This window comes from Mytilus californianus, unplaced genomic scaffold (assembly GCF_021869535.1).
Source record: "Mytilus californianus isolate M0D057914Y unplaced genomic scaffold, xbMytCali1.0.p SCAF_1, whole genome shotgun sequence".
Classification (NCBI taxonomy): Eukaryota; Metazoa; Mollusca; class Bivalvia; order Mytilida; family Mytilidae; genus Mytilus; species Mytilus californianus.
In genome coordinates, this window is record NW_026262581.1 from 123,314,092 (window position 1) to 123,331,999 (window position 17,908).

Genomic DNA, 17,908 nt, shown 5'->3' on the forward strand with positions numbered 1-17,908 from the left:
AAAAGGAAATGTCAAATGTCTATAATGAATTATACTAAATATCTTTTATAAAGTAGCAGAGAAAAACTATTTCAAGTCTCTACAATTCCTTTCTTTTTTTTTGTTTGGGTTGGTGGGATTTGAATGCTGGAGAAATCATGCCAAAAATAAAGCTGTTATGTTTTGTATACTGTTGTTTGTCCTTTGGTCTTTTTACTTTGCCATGGCGACGTTACTTTATTTTTGATTTATGAGATTGAATGTCCCTTTGGTATCTTTCATCTCTCTTTTACTTGTCATTAACTACATCTAAATAAAAAATATGATGTATGAGACATTTTTATAAAACTCAGATTTGTTTAGGTCTATATATGTTATTTTGTGAAAAAATATTGCATTTTAAATAATTCTATAACATTTTGTATTTTAAATTTATTTTTTAAAACCTGGCTGTGTATCAAATAATTTTCACATTAATATGCTAATCAGTGATATTTTTTTATTAAATGCTTCCATGCGAATCTTGTCAGTTTTTAGATGTGATATTTTAAGGAGCTTTATAGTTTTCACTTTGTCCATCCGTCTGTATGTCGTCAATAATTTTTGTAAAAGCAAAATCTTCACAAGTATAGGCAGGAGGCCAATGAAATTTGCACAGTTGTTGTGCATTATATGTAGATGTGCATAGTATATTTTGGTGAAATTTGGCTCTTTAATTTTGAATGAAAACTTTGTTTTTGTTAAAAAATCACAAATTTTGAGAACACAAAAACTCCAAAAGTATAGGTAGGAGGCCAATGAAAATTGCACTGTTGTTGTGCAGAGTATGCAGATGTGCATATTATATTTTGGTGAAATTCAGCTCTTTAATTTTGGATAAAAACTTTGTCTTTGTTAAAAAATCACAAATTTTGAGAACACAAAAACTCCAAAAGTATAGGTAGGAGGCCAATGAAATATGAACTGTTGTTGTGCAGAATATGCAGATGTGCATATTATTATTGTATTTTGGTGAAATTCGGCTCTTTAATTTTGGATAAAAACTTTGTTTTTTGTTAAGAAATCACAGATTTTGAGAAATGTCTTCATATTAAAAAATGTTAACAAAAACTGATTTATAGGTGTATAAAGGTTATTGACAAATTAATAATAAAATCGTAAATCTTACTACCGGTATTTGTTAAGAAAAATCACAAATTTTGATAAGAAGCTTGTTGTAGGATGTCATCTAATACATGATATAGGCATAAAATGCATCCAAATTGTTTTCTCAGGTCAAAATTGTGTTAAAAACTTCTGAGAATTATATTTTTAGCTAGGATTTAAATATAAAAGGTATCATTTACTATTGCAAAATGATTCTCTGTGTCAAAATCATTGTCAAAATTATTGGATGCCCACATTTACGAAAATGCCAACCTAAATACATAGTGCTTGGATTTTAACAAAACATATATTAATTGAGAACACATCCTGAATTAATTGCTGGTATCAAATTTTATGAATATTGACAAGCTATGAACATTTGCTTTGTATGCATAGTCTCTTTGCATCACATAAAAATTTGCAAGCAGGGCTCTTGCTGACAAGTCAGTTTTCTAGTTCTGCATGTAAGTGCTAAAAAAAGACCAAGATTTACAAGACAAATTTAGTAGGCATGTAGTAGGTGGATTTCAGTGATAAGGAACTTTGAGTTTGAGTGAGTTTGACTGTATTCAATATTCAATATATGGAAACCATGCATATGATCATGATTAGTACATCTCTGTATACCATCTGACTTGTCATAGTGATTTCCAACATTAAAGATAAATGTTGTTACATTAATAAATAGTATAAAAGAAGTTGCAATTGTTTTTTTTGGCTGATAATCTATTTTTAGATGTGAATTGTTAAAACTTTTTTTTAGCGTATTAGATATATATACAGAATTCACTTTAAGAAATTAGTATCTAATGAAAACTCTGTGGCACAAAGGTAATTGGAAATTTAATAATTTATTGATAACATATTTAGTTAATTAACATTTCATTTATAGAAGTGTAATAACCTTCTGACCTGTATGACAGATGGTTGCAACAGGTGTTAATTAGTTTCTGTTGTGACAGGTGATTCAATATAGGTAAAGAAAGGTGTGATTTGGACCAGTGAAAAATTTCAGATTAAAAGAGATTTGATTATTTGAATGGACATATAACAGAAAGGTATGAGGTTCAGATGATATTGAGAATGGATGAATATTAATATGTGATAAAATAGTTATTTATATGTAGTGTGTTTTGTAGATTCATATTTTGGACACACACAGTTATAGTATCATGGTTCTGTTTATTGAAGCTTTATGACGACTATGAGAAAGATGATCTCTACTTGATATTACTGTGATTGTTGAAATTGCAGCTTTCACATATTCTGTATGTTAAAAAAAAGTGGATTGTTTCCACTAAAGAAGAAGGTATAATGTGATTGTTGAAATTGCAACTTTCGCAAATATTATGTATGTTAAAAAAAGGTACAAAATTTCTCCTGAAAGAAGAAGGCATAATTAGGCCCCTTTTTTCAGGCCCTCAAATTCAGAAATCAAAAGGTATTATACATCTTTCAAATCCTTTAGATGTAAAAATACAAGACAGTTTAATATAAGTATTTTTATGCCCCCGCCGTAGCGGTGAGGGCATTAAGTTTTACCCTTGTCCGTCTGTACGTACATCCCAAAATTGGTTTCCGTTCTCTTACTTGAGTTTGCCTCAACCAAATGTTAATAAACTTATACACAATGCTTATTACCACAAAACACAGATCAAGTTTGAATTTTTGTCCAGTGTTTAAAAATTGCATAAATAAAATGGATGCCAAAAAATTTTGAATTTACAATGGTTAGGACTAAAAAAATACTGTGGATGAAATCATATATATATATATATATATATATATATATATATATTGTTACATTTAGAAGGTTTTGTTTATAACAATTACAGCTGTCTACAATATTTGATGCATGGTCTTCTTAAGAATTAATGGTTGAAAAAGTGTAACGTGTAATCTGGGACTATTATATAATAATAGTCCCAGGTGCAACAAATGCATTTTTCTGTTAATTTTTGAATAGATATTAAAGTGTACAAATATTCTGTTCTGTGGTAAAACATGTATTTCAAAATATATATGGTCCCTCTATATATAATATGAGCTGGGTCAGGTAGAAATCGACCTTATGCAAATGAATACCAATACGTCATCTGTTTACCTATTTCAGGGTTGAAAAAATCCCTATGCAAAGTCTGTAGCTGTTTAAAAATTGAGCTGATATAAGAACCCTTCAACAGACCTAAATGCATTTTTATGCCCCTGCCGTAGCGGTGGGGGCATTAAGTTTTACCCTTGTCCTTCTGTATGTACGTACGTCCCAAAATTGGTTTCTGTTCTCTAACTTGAATTTGCCTCAACCAAATGTTAATAAACTTATACACAATGCTTATTACCACAAAACACAGATCAAGTTTGAATTTTGGTGGCGTCACTCTAACCGTTCTAGAGTTATGCCCTTTATAAATGGAAAAATTGCTAAATTTTTAGTTTCCGTTCTCTAACTTAAGTTTGCCTCAACCAAATGTTATGAAACTTATACACAATGCTTATTACCACAAAACACAGATCAAGTTTGAATTTTGGTGGCGTCACTTTAACTGTTCTAGAGTTATGCACTTTTATAAATGGAAAAATTGCAAAATTTTTATTTTCTTCTAAATATCAAGTAATTTTTAAAATTGGAGTTATCTTCCTTTGTCCATGATTAATTAAGATCAAGTTGAATTTGGGTAGTGTCACTTTAACCATTATTGAGTTATGCCCCTTTATAAATCGAAAGATTGCAAAATTTTTAGTTTCCATTCTGTAACTTAAGTTTGCCCCAACCAAACATTATGAAACCTATACACAATATTCATTACCACAAAACTAAGATCAAGTACAAATTTTTTTGTTTCCATTATTAGCTTTAGTTCGCCTCAACCAAATGTTATGAAACTTATACACAATGCTAATTACTACATAATACAGATTAAGTACGAAATTTGGTGGCGACACTTTTACCATTCTTGAGTTATGTCCCTTTATAAACATAAAAAATGCTGAATTTTTTCGTTTCCTTTCTCTAACTTTAGTTTGTCTCAACCAAATGTTATAAAACTTATACACAACCGTTCTAGAGTTATGCGTGTTTACAAATAGAAAAATTGATGAATTTTTAGTTTCTGTTCTCTACTAAATTAGCCTCAACCAAATGTTATGAGACTTACACACAATGCTTATTACCACAAAACTCAGATCAAGTTCAAATTTGGGTAGCGTCACTTTTACCGTTCTTCAGTTATGTCCCTTTATAACTATATGATATGCAAGCGGGGGCATCATCTGTGTCCACATGTGGACACTATCCACATTTATTTATTTTGTATTTGAATGTTCCAAAATCAAAGTCATACACATGTACAGGTATATATGTGCATTTGCATTAGGTCAATTTCTATCAGACTCAGCTCATATGTTTAACACTATTCATAAAATTCTTATTTCTAAACTTGGTGCAAAATTTGTGACTGATGCTTATTTTAGAAGCACGTTGTTCATGTGCATTTTTACTATTGTATAATCTAACAACAGGAGTGTTGAACATCCTACATAACAACTTTACGCTCTTAGTCTGACAGGTATATTTTGATGGTGCAATGTATGTGACTTTCAACTTACTTAATGTGCAAAAGTTCTTAAGTTTTTTTAAATGTATACAAGTGTAACAATGGTCAGGATCAATTTCACTTGTTCCTTCAGACAATCTAACGTTAGCATTTGCTTGTCAGAACCTAATTTTTCCAGTAGTGGATCCAGAACTTTTTATAAGGGGGCCCACTGACTGCCATAAGAGGGGGCCCGCTACAGTCATGCTTAAGTGATTCCCTATACAATCTACCAAATTTTTCCCACAAAAGGGTCGGGCCCGGGCCCCCCCAGGGCCCCCTGGATCCACCTATGTTTTCTAAGGTTTCAGGCAATCAGACAAGTGTTATTACTGAGCCTTGAGCATGCAATATAGATCAACAAAATGTATCTATTTGAACAGTAAATTTTATTTCTTTCTTGCCTAAACTATTTAAGTGCTGTAGTACATTATGTATGCAGCTTTTATCTCAATTCAGTACATTGTATACTTCAACTTGTACATTAAGCAGTACAATGTTTGAACAACAGTGCTGTTATTTCATTATATGTACAATATACAATATACTGAGTCGGATTTACTGTCAATTGAAAACTTTCTACAGTAAACTTTTATTGATTCATATATTGATTTACTGAAAGAAATGTTGACAAAAATTGATTGAAAAATTCTATTATTGTATTTTTAATATGGTGGTTAAGATGCTTCATTGACCAAAGTCCCACGCGAGTCTATTACATTAAATTCTCTTGTTTCTAGAATAATATTAACGTCACAGCATCATGACGTGTGTTGAATAGGAATGTCATTCATATAGGTTCACTCCATTTTTGACGGTTCTGACACTAAGATGTAAGTACATAAGTTATCATATAAGCTATTATATTGAACTTGTTTTCTTGAATTTTACATATTCAGTTGCTGTTGGATTTGGCTGTGAAATCCCAGTGGGGTAAGAATATCTAATGGATTTGGGAATTTTTTGTTATTGATCTGTATTGGAAATGCTGTCAAATGAAATTATATTCATCCCACTTGTGTGAATTCTATTGTATTGTTTATAAATGATATTAGTGGATGCTGACGTCACATTTAGATTGATGGTTCTCAACATGGTATTTTCATTCATTTTATACATAGTTTCAATCTTCTTAATAATAAAATTTTAAACACACATATACATACCTAATATATTGATATAATGCCTATATGTTTTAACCTCTTTACATTTGGCTGTAGATCAAAGCTGAAAGAATAAGTTCATTTGTTTCTATACTTCAGCTCTAAAGAAGGGGTTTACTGGTATGTGTCTGTCCATACTTCCGTACATAACATTTGGTTGGATTTTTCTCAGGTTCTGCAAACCAGAGCTTCCCCTAACTTGGTATCATGTACACATTCTGTACTGTGTGATGCATTTGCAGATCTATAACTTATCAAATACCAAATACTTAAATATTCTTAACTGTAATGGTAAATTATGATGTCTTTGTTGCATTTTTCTCAATAACCACAAATCAAGGCATTCCGAAATTTGGAATCATGCTTTAAATTATTTTTATTATGTGAGCATGCTAGACCATGTGATGCTTTTATCATCCATTGCTCATCATCTTCCTGTTAACAGAATACTTAAAGTTAAACTTGCAGTTAAAACAAGGGAATGATAAGTGAACCATAGCTCACAGTTCAACTTCTTGTCATTGCAAGTACTTTAAATTGTGGACATGAGTTTTCTAGGCCTAAACAATGAATTCTTCACAAAGCACTGAAAGATTAACAAACATATATGGTTTCGTCAACAATGAACTTTGAAAATTCATACTGAGTAAATTGTTTTACTGCTATATATAGTGTATGTCAGATAGTTTGCCCTATACTATAATTGACTAATTTATAGCTGTTTAATATGACTTAACAGATCATTTCTCTATCTCTACCATACTACACTGTAAATGCCAATATTTCTCATTGATTCTTGTGTGCTTCTATACATGTTATTGAACATAGATTTGTTTTCTCCTCTGACTGGCCTAATAGAAGATATTGGATTTTCAGTAACCACTCTACTGGTACGAACATTGATTTTTCTCATCAGTTTCACCAGCTTTCTGCTGTATCTCTACAAATCTCAATTCTGCCTGGAACTGAATTTCTATTCCTAGTTTCCTTGGGAGAAATTAATTTTTGATAGTAGTGGAGTTTTTATTATTTAAGAATTAATCTAAAGCTATTTTGGATCTATATGTTACAGCTGTGAGGAAGGATTTTTGTTACTGTCCATTGATTAACATTACAGGGGAACTTCTGCTAAATGTCTGTAAGTCTATACAGTTATATAGCTTTATTATAGCAAAATGATTTAGTAATATTTAGATGGTGTTTAATATCTCAAATATAAATCATTATTAATGTTTTAGGACATTTTTCATAAATTTATAATACTGTCTAAATATTTTGCTGAACCTGCACAATTGATAAGATTATTTAATAAAATAGTTGGCTTCATTTAATGAAAGATTATTTTGATTTTCAGTTTATTTTTCCAGTCCATTTATTAGCACCACACAAAAGAATTATTTAGTGATTACATTTTTAGGACTGAGCTTGCCTCTAGATGTTTTTTTGGTATTTTGTTTGTGTTTCTTAGTTTCTGTCTCATGAATGATATTTTTTTTGGTCCTACATTTCCTTTGATTTGTTTTATATTGAAAGTCATATTTAGGAATATGAACATTGATTTTCAACTTGGTATGGTACCTTACATTTGCAAACTGTCTGCAGTGTCAGCACCTTCCTATCTTGCAGTCTATTCATGTGATACAACTTGTATGATGTGTTGTCTTTACTGTTATCAGTTTTCACTACATGTATTGTCATATTTGTAGTTAAATCAGCAGACAATATTCAATTTTATAGTGTCTGTCAATTTTATAGATTTTATGATAAAAAAATCAACCATATTAATGTTTGATCCAAAGTTATCAAATCTTTTTATAGATTTGTTGAAAGGCCAGGGTTAATAAGAACAAGACAATGAGTAACAAATGACATTGAAAATCTCTCCCCCCCCCCCAAATATATTGCATAAATATCCACAGTTAACACTATTGTAGATTCATTAGAATTCATCAGTACAGGTGATCTATGAATTAAAACGTTCAACAAAGTATGCATTTTTATAGGCTTGTATGCAGACTTTTGTAAAATGATGAAATCAAATATCCACAAGAATACAATTTTTTCTTAATCCATGTAAATTGGTGCCCACGAAAATAAAGGAGTTCACAGTATATTAAAATGATTCAAAAAAGCTTAATATTCAGTTTCCGTAGTTTTATCATGTCCTGAATGGTCAAAGTAAGCATAAGTGTACATCTTCTTATTTTTATATATATGGAAGTAGTATGTGTGTTTTATTTGTACTTGTCTCTCAATTAACCAAACCAGTGTTTGTGGACTTTTGATCAATTTACAAGTACATTAAAATGAAGGTAAAAAGTCTTAAAAAATAAAAACAACACGTTAAATAATTTCATGTGTCCGAAGCGCAATTTCTAGATTTACTTTCATCAGGAACGCTCAAAGCCGAATATTTGAAAGCCTTACTGTTCACAATGTGCTGACAGATGGCAGAAAGTATTATTATATAAGTACATGTAACAGCCTGGTAGAATGATTATTGTTAATATGGTTACTCATGCTGTGAATCAGACTGTAGTGTCCTTGCCTTTTCAGATTACCAAGAAGGTTAACTGCCTCTACAATAATTGTGGCTAGGTCAGTGTACACATAAATTTTGTATCTTTCATATAACATATATATAATATATATTTTATAACAAATGTGTTTCAGTTTTTTAAGAGAGTATTTTTAACTTATTTGAATGTAACCAACTAACCATTCCCTGTTTATATAATTTAAGATATAATGATATTAGAACCTCTGTATGGCATACACTGAGAAGAGAAAGAGCTCTCTGGTTCTGATAATCTGAAATCTCTTTAAATATTTGTGTTGTTTTGAATTGAATTCCATCAAGTCCATTGTAACTTAACAAATCAGTATTAAAACAATTGTTAACGCAAAAAGTCAATAAAAATCAGATAGAGATGAAAAATCCTTAATAGCATTTATTTTGTGTAGAAAATGTTCAATACAGAATTGATTTGACTTGTGGGATGGTCACTTTAATGGAGAATGATTGTAGCTATTGATTCTTATATTAGACAAACTTATTGAAGTAATGGCAATAAACTTCCCATGGATCACAGTTTTTCTTGAGTTAATTTGAATGAAGAGTTAATCTTTTATACTATTTTAAACGAGAAGACCTCATTTTGTGTGTCGCTTCTCTTCCTTCCCCAATAAATTAATCATCATGCCTCTGTGTCCTATAGGTACCATGCATAGTCGCATTTGTCATCCATTCTTATGATTATTCAGTTTGGGTTATTTTGGGAGAAAAACAAAGAAAAAGGCGTCCGGATATTGTTTTCGTCATCAGACCAACTTTTAAGTCATACCCAAAACTTCTGATTTTAAACTTTAAAAAAGAGGGGGTAAAGGGTTATTTTCGTGCAACGTGTTTTGCCACTTTTTAAAGGTTCGTTATTCACCGTATTTCTTGAAATCGATAAAAAGATCAACGTGCAAGAAATTTTTAATTGTTCGCTCATCGTGAAATGGCAATGTTATTTCGCGATCTTCCACGTGCAGATACCCCCCTTTTTTACTCCCCTCTTTAAACATAATTTTCATAATTACTCGGGGACCGGACAATAATTTTCACGTTATTCTGCATGTATACTATGATTATAATCCTATAATATATAGAGACTCTCTATATAATATAGCAGTGATCGCCGTGGAGAAGAAACTTGGAATTGATAGTTAATAGCAAATACATTTTATTTATATTATATGTATGTTCATAGTATACAGAAACCCGAAAATCATGGAATTTAACAGAGAGCAAAACAATAACGGACTTTGGAAAAAAGGGAGAGGGCTTAAAATAATTGTCCTGTCTCCAAGTGCCATTGACTCAGTTTGATACCTTTTCTGAAATTCTCCAGACATAAAATCTTTTACAAGAATTCATCCTACAACAGTTTACCGTACTTTCAACCAACCTCTAAATACCCGCGGTTTCGCGGGTGTGTTCTAGTATTATACAATACAAGGGAAAGTATTGTATGAATTTACATTATTGCCACCTTTTAACTATACTATCCAGTTCCAACTGAATCTGAGTACACACATTTTGCAAGATCGGAGTAATAGTGACAAGAACTAATGTACAGTGTATACAATCTTTAGTAGACAAGGAACAAAGTACAATTGTTTCCCACAATGATTCAAATTGTTTTTAATGTCCATCTGCTAATATTTCATGAATACACAAGGTGAAGATAGATTAGCAAGATCTGCAAAGTAGGTAGACAGGGATTAAGCCAGGGCAGGAAATTTGAATAACCAATGGAAAATGTACATGTGGGCATGTTGGATTGGAGCAGACATTTTGATGGATATCAGGGCATCTATGGACCCCTCAAAAAGTTACAAGAGTTATTTAAATGCACTTTCCCTATAAGGCATCAGCTTAAACATTCTCATTCTGACTGGACATACAATGCTCACAGCTAAAACTGACATGGCATACCAACACCATTATAATGTCAATGCTATTCATATTAAGTTGACCCACTGAAGTTATCAAATTATACATTATATTATTCTACAGATTTTTAGTAAAGTTAAAATTCAAACCATCCATTTGACTTCTGAGCTTATAATTTCCAGACATTTGATTAGTTTTTTATGTGTTTGTTTTTCAGATGGCTTCAGCAAGTGACTCCAAATGGCAGAAAGATGCAGCCGACCAGAATTTTGATTATATGTTCAAACTGTTAATTATAGGCAACAGCAGTGTAGGAAAGACCTCTTTTCTCTTCCGTTATGCTGATGACTCTTTTACTTCTGCATTTGTTAGCACAGTAGGAATAGATTTTAAAGTTAAAACAGTATTTAGACAAGATAAAAGAGTGAAATTACAAATATGGGTAAGTAAAATTTTCAGTTGATAGACAGAAAAATCCTTTACTGATAATTCTGAAATGAAGAACATTCATAAAAAATTTTTGTTTTTTTTGTGGAAAAGTTTTAGCGAAATGTTTTTTATAGTAAATATCTCATTTCTTGAAATTAGTGAGATATAGACTAGAGTAGAAACTTGTGAAAGAGCAGAACACTGGATAAGACATGAAGGGGAACAACTCAAATTGAAAGGTGCAATGTAAAACAACTGTAAGGTCATAGTCAATGAGAAATTTACATATGCAACAAATTAAAGATGGGCTTCCTCAAAAATCTTTTGCCTTCTGACATGAGAGAAAAAAACTTGCATATTACTTTAAACACTACAAACAATGAAAAAAATGAACAATAAAATAATTGCAGAAGCAAAAACAACTATTTTTATAGACATAGGATAAAAAGGTAATAAATTTTTTGTTTGGTAGGTGGCTACATTCAAACTAAACTAACATACTGGTATTAGAGGGTTGAACTATAAAATAGCACTTTTTCTTGTTACATTAAGGATGTAGTTAGGTGAAATAATAAAAATCAAGAATTTAAAATTGATACTAAAAGTCAGAAGAGCATTAATTTGTAAAGGAACAAAATAAGCTAAAAATATTGATAGGTTATGGAACTCCTGTTTGCGATATTTGATTTTTAAAAAATGGCTGGAAAAGACTGACTGACTTTTACCTTTTATTTAGCATTGGCATTATTTGGGTCTCAAATGGTAAGAAAAAAAAATCTACAATTTACTTAAATTTTGGTAATGACCTTTTTATGAGCTATTGAAGTCTTCTAGATGAAAAGAAAAGTGGGTGATATGGGGCAAAATTTTTTGCCCTGTATTGTAGGAAAAAACCAAAGAAGTTCGAACATCTGACAAAAATTCATAAACCTGACCTGAGTACATCCTTACACATGTTAAACACTGATTTTACCCCATTTTAATTGAATTACTTTCTGGTATCATAAAAGTTGTCTTGGAATCCTGAATATTTGAATTGAACAATTTACCTATTTTTGTTTTGACATTTACAAACTGTTATGTTTAAAAAGTTATGATAAAACAGATATTTTGTCCATATTGTTGCCCCTAGCCTGACTAGTGTACACACATTTTGCTTCTTGTTAAACTTGCCTGTCCTCAATTTAAATAGAGATCTAATTATATAAAATGCTATCTTCCTTTGATGAATTATTGAATTGTTTGCAGAAGTAGTTTATGAACCTTTATTGAATATTGATTAGTCAGTAAACATTTTATACTTTTGTCTGTCACAAACTAGTTTTTTTTTAGATGTTTCCATTGTAACTGCTTCATGTTGGGACAAGTATATTTAAGGGAAAAAAATCTGTCCTTTTGATGTCAGAATTTCTATAGGATTTGTTATATTTTCAGTAATTGTTTAACAACTGAAAATAGAAATGACAGATCTCAATGTCAGTGGGAGGAATTGTTATTTTTAAACTTTGAAGTAAAAGGAATTGATGAGATACATTGTGTATGTTTCTATTGATTTGTATGTCTCTCAGAAGATTTTTAATAAGGATTTAAGGAGGTGTTTGAAAGTTTTTTATTTAACCTGTAGTTCTATTGTCTTTAGTTTCTCTGTGATGTAATATATCATCCTCTTCTAAATACCATTTTATTACCATGAAAAGTAAATATTGTGTATACTACTGGAACCAGACTTGATGAAGGCATTTAAATAATATCCTGACCACCTTATATTTGATATTTTTGAAAACACACTTTCAGGGGTCTAAGATGCTATTTCACTGTATTTTCTGTCATTTTACACAGGTTTAACTTGTTTAAAGGAATTTTCATAGCGAAATTAACTGGTTTATGAAAGTAAATAGTTTTAGCATGCAATACTGCAAATTAAAGAAATTTTGAAATGAATTCAATAAAATTAATATTTAGTCAATATTTAAAGAAATCTAGCTTTTCTACTCGACCTATTTAACTTTTATATTTCCAGGCTCATAAATGGAAAATACAACCTTTTTTTGATTGCCTATTGCTGAGCCCTTTAATTTCTGAAGATTATATTCAGCCATTATATTCAGCCATTTTGTTATCCCACACTTTATTCCTGTATATGCCTGGAAGGGTAGGCTGATATTTAACAAGATTACCATTTAGGAAATGTGTAGGTTGTATCAAGTTGTTGTATGATTTCAGTCGCCTGTTTAAAGATTGTTTTCTTTTCTGTTGTATAGATTTTCATTGATATTTGTCCTCTGAAGTACATAGTAAAATGACAGTTTTAATTAACAGAATATATTTTTTATGTTCTGATCTGTTTGAATGTGTAGTAACAAAGCCATATTTGATTGCCTTCCTTTATCTGAGCTGAAAAATCAATGATAATGTATTCCTAGGATTCAAGTTCCTCTAATTATTGGGTAATGAATGGTCTGATCTGGCTTTCTGTGAATTAACAGCATTAACTTACTTGGTTTAGGTCCTGAATAGATCAGTCAAACTTACATTTTAGAATTGACTAAATGTCCATATTTTATACTTAAAATATCAGTAGTCCTGCTAAACTTTTCAGAATAGGACATCTTACATGAAACAGATATAGGAACAATCAATTTCCATGGCCACAAATAACCTATACAGGCATGGACATGAACATTTTTCTGTTACATGATATTAGAAGATTTTGTTGTTGTAGTTAGCAAACTGATATATAGTGATGATGTTTTTGCTGATTTGCTCAATAAAACATAACCTGATGTCTCATTATTTTAGATTAATGTTGTAATTATAAGGACTACATATAGTTGTATAGAGCAAACAGTTTTATTCAACTTATTATTTGCTGAGATAATATCATGCAGTGTTTCTGAGTAATGTACAACTTTAGTTTGCCACTATTTCTACTAACATAAAATTGAGAATGGAAACGGGGAATGTGTCAAAGAGACAACAACCCGACCAAAGAGCAGAAAACAGCCGAAGGCCACCAATGGGTCTTCAACACAGCGAGAAAATCCTGCGCCAGGAGGCGGGCTTCAGCTGGCCCCTAAACAAAAATGTGTACTAGTTCAGTGAAAATGGATGTCACACTCAACTCCAAAACATATAAATGAACTAAAATTAAAAAAACATACAAGACTAACAAATGCCAGAGGCTCCTGACTTGGGACAGGCGCAAAAATGCAGCGGGGTTAAACATTTTTTGTGAGATCTCAACCCTCCCTCTATACCTCTAGCCAATGTAGAATAAACAAACACACAGCAATACGCACAGTAAAACTCAGTTCAAAAAGAAATCCGAGTCCGATGTCAGAATAGGTAACAAAAGAAACTAAGCAAAATGACATTGATACATAAATTAACAAAGGACTTACTAGCAGTTACTGACAAGCCAGCTCCAGACCTCAATTAAACTGATTGAAAGCATTGTTTTTTATAACAACTAAATATTGTTCATTTTTGGTGAAAACATGAAACTGAGGTTGCTATAGTGACATAACGAAGTTGGTGACCCCAACTAGATTATGAATGTAGTTTGCCACAAAAAGAATACATTAGTTAGCTTATTCTTACAACACATCAGTGAAACTGGATTATAGTCTTCAGATAAATTGTAAAGTGTAATACAATCTCTTATAACTTGTACTTATCTACTTCTATTCTACCATATAGTGGCCGCCTTCAACAAATTGAAGATTATGTCACAGGAGGAAACTTACAACAAGACATAGATTGATATATATACAATCTTTAAAAAATACGAAAAAATTAAAAAATGCTTTGTATAATTAAGTATGATGTAATAGTTGAGTTAATATTGATGCTTTGAAATTGAAGATTTGAAAGAGTCTACTGAAGTGCAATTTACAATGTTGTCCGGTAGTTTGTTCCAGTCGGTAATAGTTCTTGGAAAATAGGATTCTTTTCTGTACTGTGTTTTGCAGGATGGAATTTGGAAGCTGTTCAAATTTGAATGTCTTGTTTGTCTTTTTTGTGGGATTAATTTATTATTTTTAGGTATTGCAACCTTTTCGTGTTCAATTTTATAAAGCATTACCAATCTTGAGTCTTTTCTTCTTATCATAGTATGTAAAATACAAAAGTAAATTCTGATAGACTGCACACACCTTTACCAAATAATTATTCAAAACCCTTCTTTTTAATGGTTGTTATAGCTGAATTTAAAGGTGTCAAGATGATAAATAAGAAGTTGAAATTTTATAAATGCTTTTATGTTTAGGGAAAAGCTAATGGGAAGATAGCAAAAAGTTGCTTCATTCTCTTTATATACAATGTCAAATTAATAATTGAACTTATTGTAATAATAGGGGTTTTTTTAAAAGTAAAATGACCCTAGTAGCTCCCCTTGTCATTTCTATGAGCTGCAGTTTCCTTGCAAATCTGTGTTTGTGTCAAATCTATGCAGCAAAGATTCTTGTTTGTAACTAAGGAAAGGTCATTGGTTTATTCATCATCAGGGATATAGACTTGGTGCATAATCGATTAAGTTGAGATGTGATCAAAAAAATTAATCAACTTTCATGAGTTTGGCTGTTATAGTTCGCTTTCTATTCTTTAGATTAATCAGTTCAGTTGAGGAGTGACAGAAATATTCAAACCAAATATTAATTGTCCTTCTTATTACCCAGTTCCAAACCCTCCTACAAGAATATCCTTCGATAATATTTCATCAATGAAAATGAAAAAAAGCTAATCTCTAATGTGAAAAACAAGTAGGAGAAAAAGATTATTGAATTATTTTGTCATCTACAAACTGGATCTGTCAGAAACATATGGCTACTGACATACATCAATGGGACAAAAGGGAATATTGATTATTGTTTGTAATGACCTTATAAGAATGTAAAATATGTTAGGTAATGTAGGAAGTGGTAGGACAAACCTTCAAAGCTTTCAGAGACAGATATAAACCCCTCTCTTCAAAGCCATGTAAAGTGTGTTAGGTAATGTAGAAAGTGGTAGGACAAACCTTCAAAGCTTTCAGCGACAGATATAAACCCCTCTTCTCTACATAACCATGTAAAGTGTGTTAGGTAATGTAGGAAGTGGTAGGACAAACCTTCAAAGCTTTCAGAGACAGATATAAACCCCTCTCTACATAGCCATGTAAAGTGTGTTAGGTAATGTAGGAAGTGGTAGGACGAACCTTCAAAGCTTTCAGAAACAGATATAAACCCCTCTCTACATAGCCATGTAAAGTATGTTAGGTAATGTAGGAAGTGGTAGGACAAACCTTCAAAGCTTTCAGAGACAGATATAAACCCCTCTCTTCAAAGCCATGTAAAGTGTGTTAGGTAATGTAGAAAGTGGTAGGACAAACCTTCAAAGCTTTCAGCGACAGATATAAACCCCTCTTCTCTACATAACCATGTAAAGTGTGTTAGATAATGTAGGAAGTGGTAGGACAAACCTTCAAAGCTTTCAGCGACAGATATAAACCCCTCTCTACATAGCCATGTAAAGTGTGTTAGGTAATGTAGGAAGAGGTAGGACAAACCTTCAAAGCTTTCACAGACAGATATAAACCCCTCTCTACATAGCCATGTAAAGTGTGTTAGGTAATGTAGGAAGTGGTAGGACAAACCTTCAAAGCTTTCAGAGACAGATATAAACCCCTCTCTACATACGGTAGCCATGTAAAGTATGTTAGGTAATGTAGGAAGTGGTAGGACAAACCTTCAAAGCTTTCAGAGACAGATATAAACCCCTCTCTACATAGCCATGTAAAGTGTGTTAGGTAATGTAGGAAGTGGTAGGACAAACCTTCAAAGCTTTCAGAGACAGATATAAACCCCTCTCTACATACGGTAGCCATGTAAAGTATGTTAGGTAATGTAGGAAGTGGTAGGACAAACCTTCAAAGCTTTCAGAGACAAATATAAACACCTCTACATAGCCAGTTAAATGTTTTAAGAACAATATTCATTCGATAAGAAATGGGGACATAAAAAACTCTGTACTGTAGACACACCAAAGGAGTAGGACCGGTAAGACCCCCTTTTGGCCCCAAAATATAGAATTTTTACAAATTTGTTGAAATGTAAACTTTAAGCTCTTTATTGGAAAGTATAATACTTGTGTTCCATAAATATGGGCTGATTTTGACAATACAATGCACATGCATCAGGTAATAGCATCATAAATTCATGCAAAATTACTAAAATCTTCACGCATTTGTGCTAATTTTAAGGCAGTTTTTGTCTAAAATGGAATTGGCCACATTTGTGTTCATACTTAATATTTAAATATATGTTGTAAATTTAGAATAATACATAACATATATAAAGGTTGAGAATGAACACGAATGCGGCCAATTCCATTTAAGATAAAAACCATCTGAAAAGTGACGTTTTATTGCATATTTGATAGATTTTTCATTTTAAGCTTGTATTTGAGCATCTCTAATGACCAAATCAGTTCAAATATTTTACATAAATGAATTGAATAGACTGAATTAGACACTTAAATGTTTAAAAAAAATCTAAAATCTTTCATCAGATGTAGTTCGAATTTTAGGCCAAAACTAGCCCTTACAGGACTAACTCCTTTATAAAAATGTCATTTTATTTTTTTTAACTCTATAGTAGAGGTGTGATGAGATGATTGAAGCTGTTAATTTTCTCCTTGATCATATTTATGTACGTTTCGGCAGCAAAGTTTATCAACAGGTTGTAGGTATTCCTATGGGCACTAATTGCGCCACTTTAATAGCAGACTTGTTTTTGTACTGTTATGAATCACAGTTTATGACTAAACTCAGTAAAAACCCGTCTAAATTGCATTTAATTGATAAATTCAACAACACTTACCGTTATCTTGATGACATTTTTTCGTTAAATAATCAAGAATTTTCTCAATATACTGCCTAAATTTACCCAAAGGAACTTGCTTTAAATAATTTAAAATCAAATTTAAATGGTAACAACTGTCTTTTCCTAGATTTAGATATTTCGGTTTTACACGGGAAACTCCACACTAAAATTTACGACAAAAGGGACGATTTTTCGTTCCCTATTGTTAAATTTCCCTTTTTGGATGGTGATGTTCCTTTGGCACCATCTTACGGTGTTTATATTTCACAACTCGTTCGCTATGCCCGTGTCTTTTGT

At 31.5% G+C, this 17,908-nt stretch overlaps 2 protein-coding genes across 7 annotated transcripts in view; one reads left to right on the forward strand and one right to left on the reverse strand.

Moving 5' to 3' along the window:
* The window catches only part of LOC127711841 (uncharacterized), a 155,165-nt gene that overhangs the window by 81,969 nt on the left and 55,288 nt on the right, over positions 1–17,908 (reverse strand). The gene's annotated exons all lie outside the window — the stretch shown is intronic.
* Positions 1–17,908, forward strand: part of LOC127712648 (ras-related protein Rab-3) — a 56,138-nt gene that overhangs the window by 13,226 nt on the left and 25,004 nt on the right. For 4 of the 6 annotated variants that reach the window (XM_052219242.1, XM_052219252.1, XM_052219226.1 and 1 more), the window contains exon 2: positions 10,540–10,764. In XM_052219242.1, coding sequence (XP_052075202.1) covers positions 10,540–10,764 — 225 coding nt within the window. Of the gene's footprint in view, positions 1–5,461; positions 5,552–6,757; positions 7,020–10,539; positions 10,765–17,908 lie in introns of those variants that run through there. The other 2 variants (XM_052219259.1, XM_052219232.1) reach the window with 2 other exon arrangements.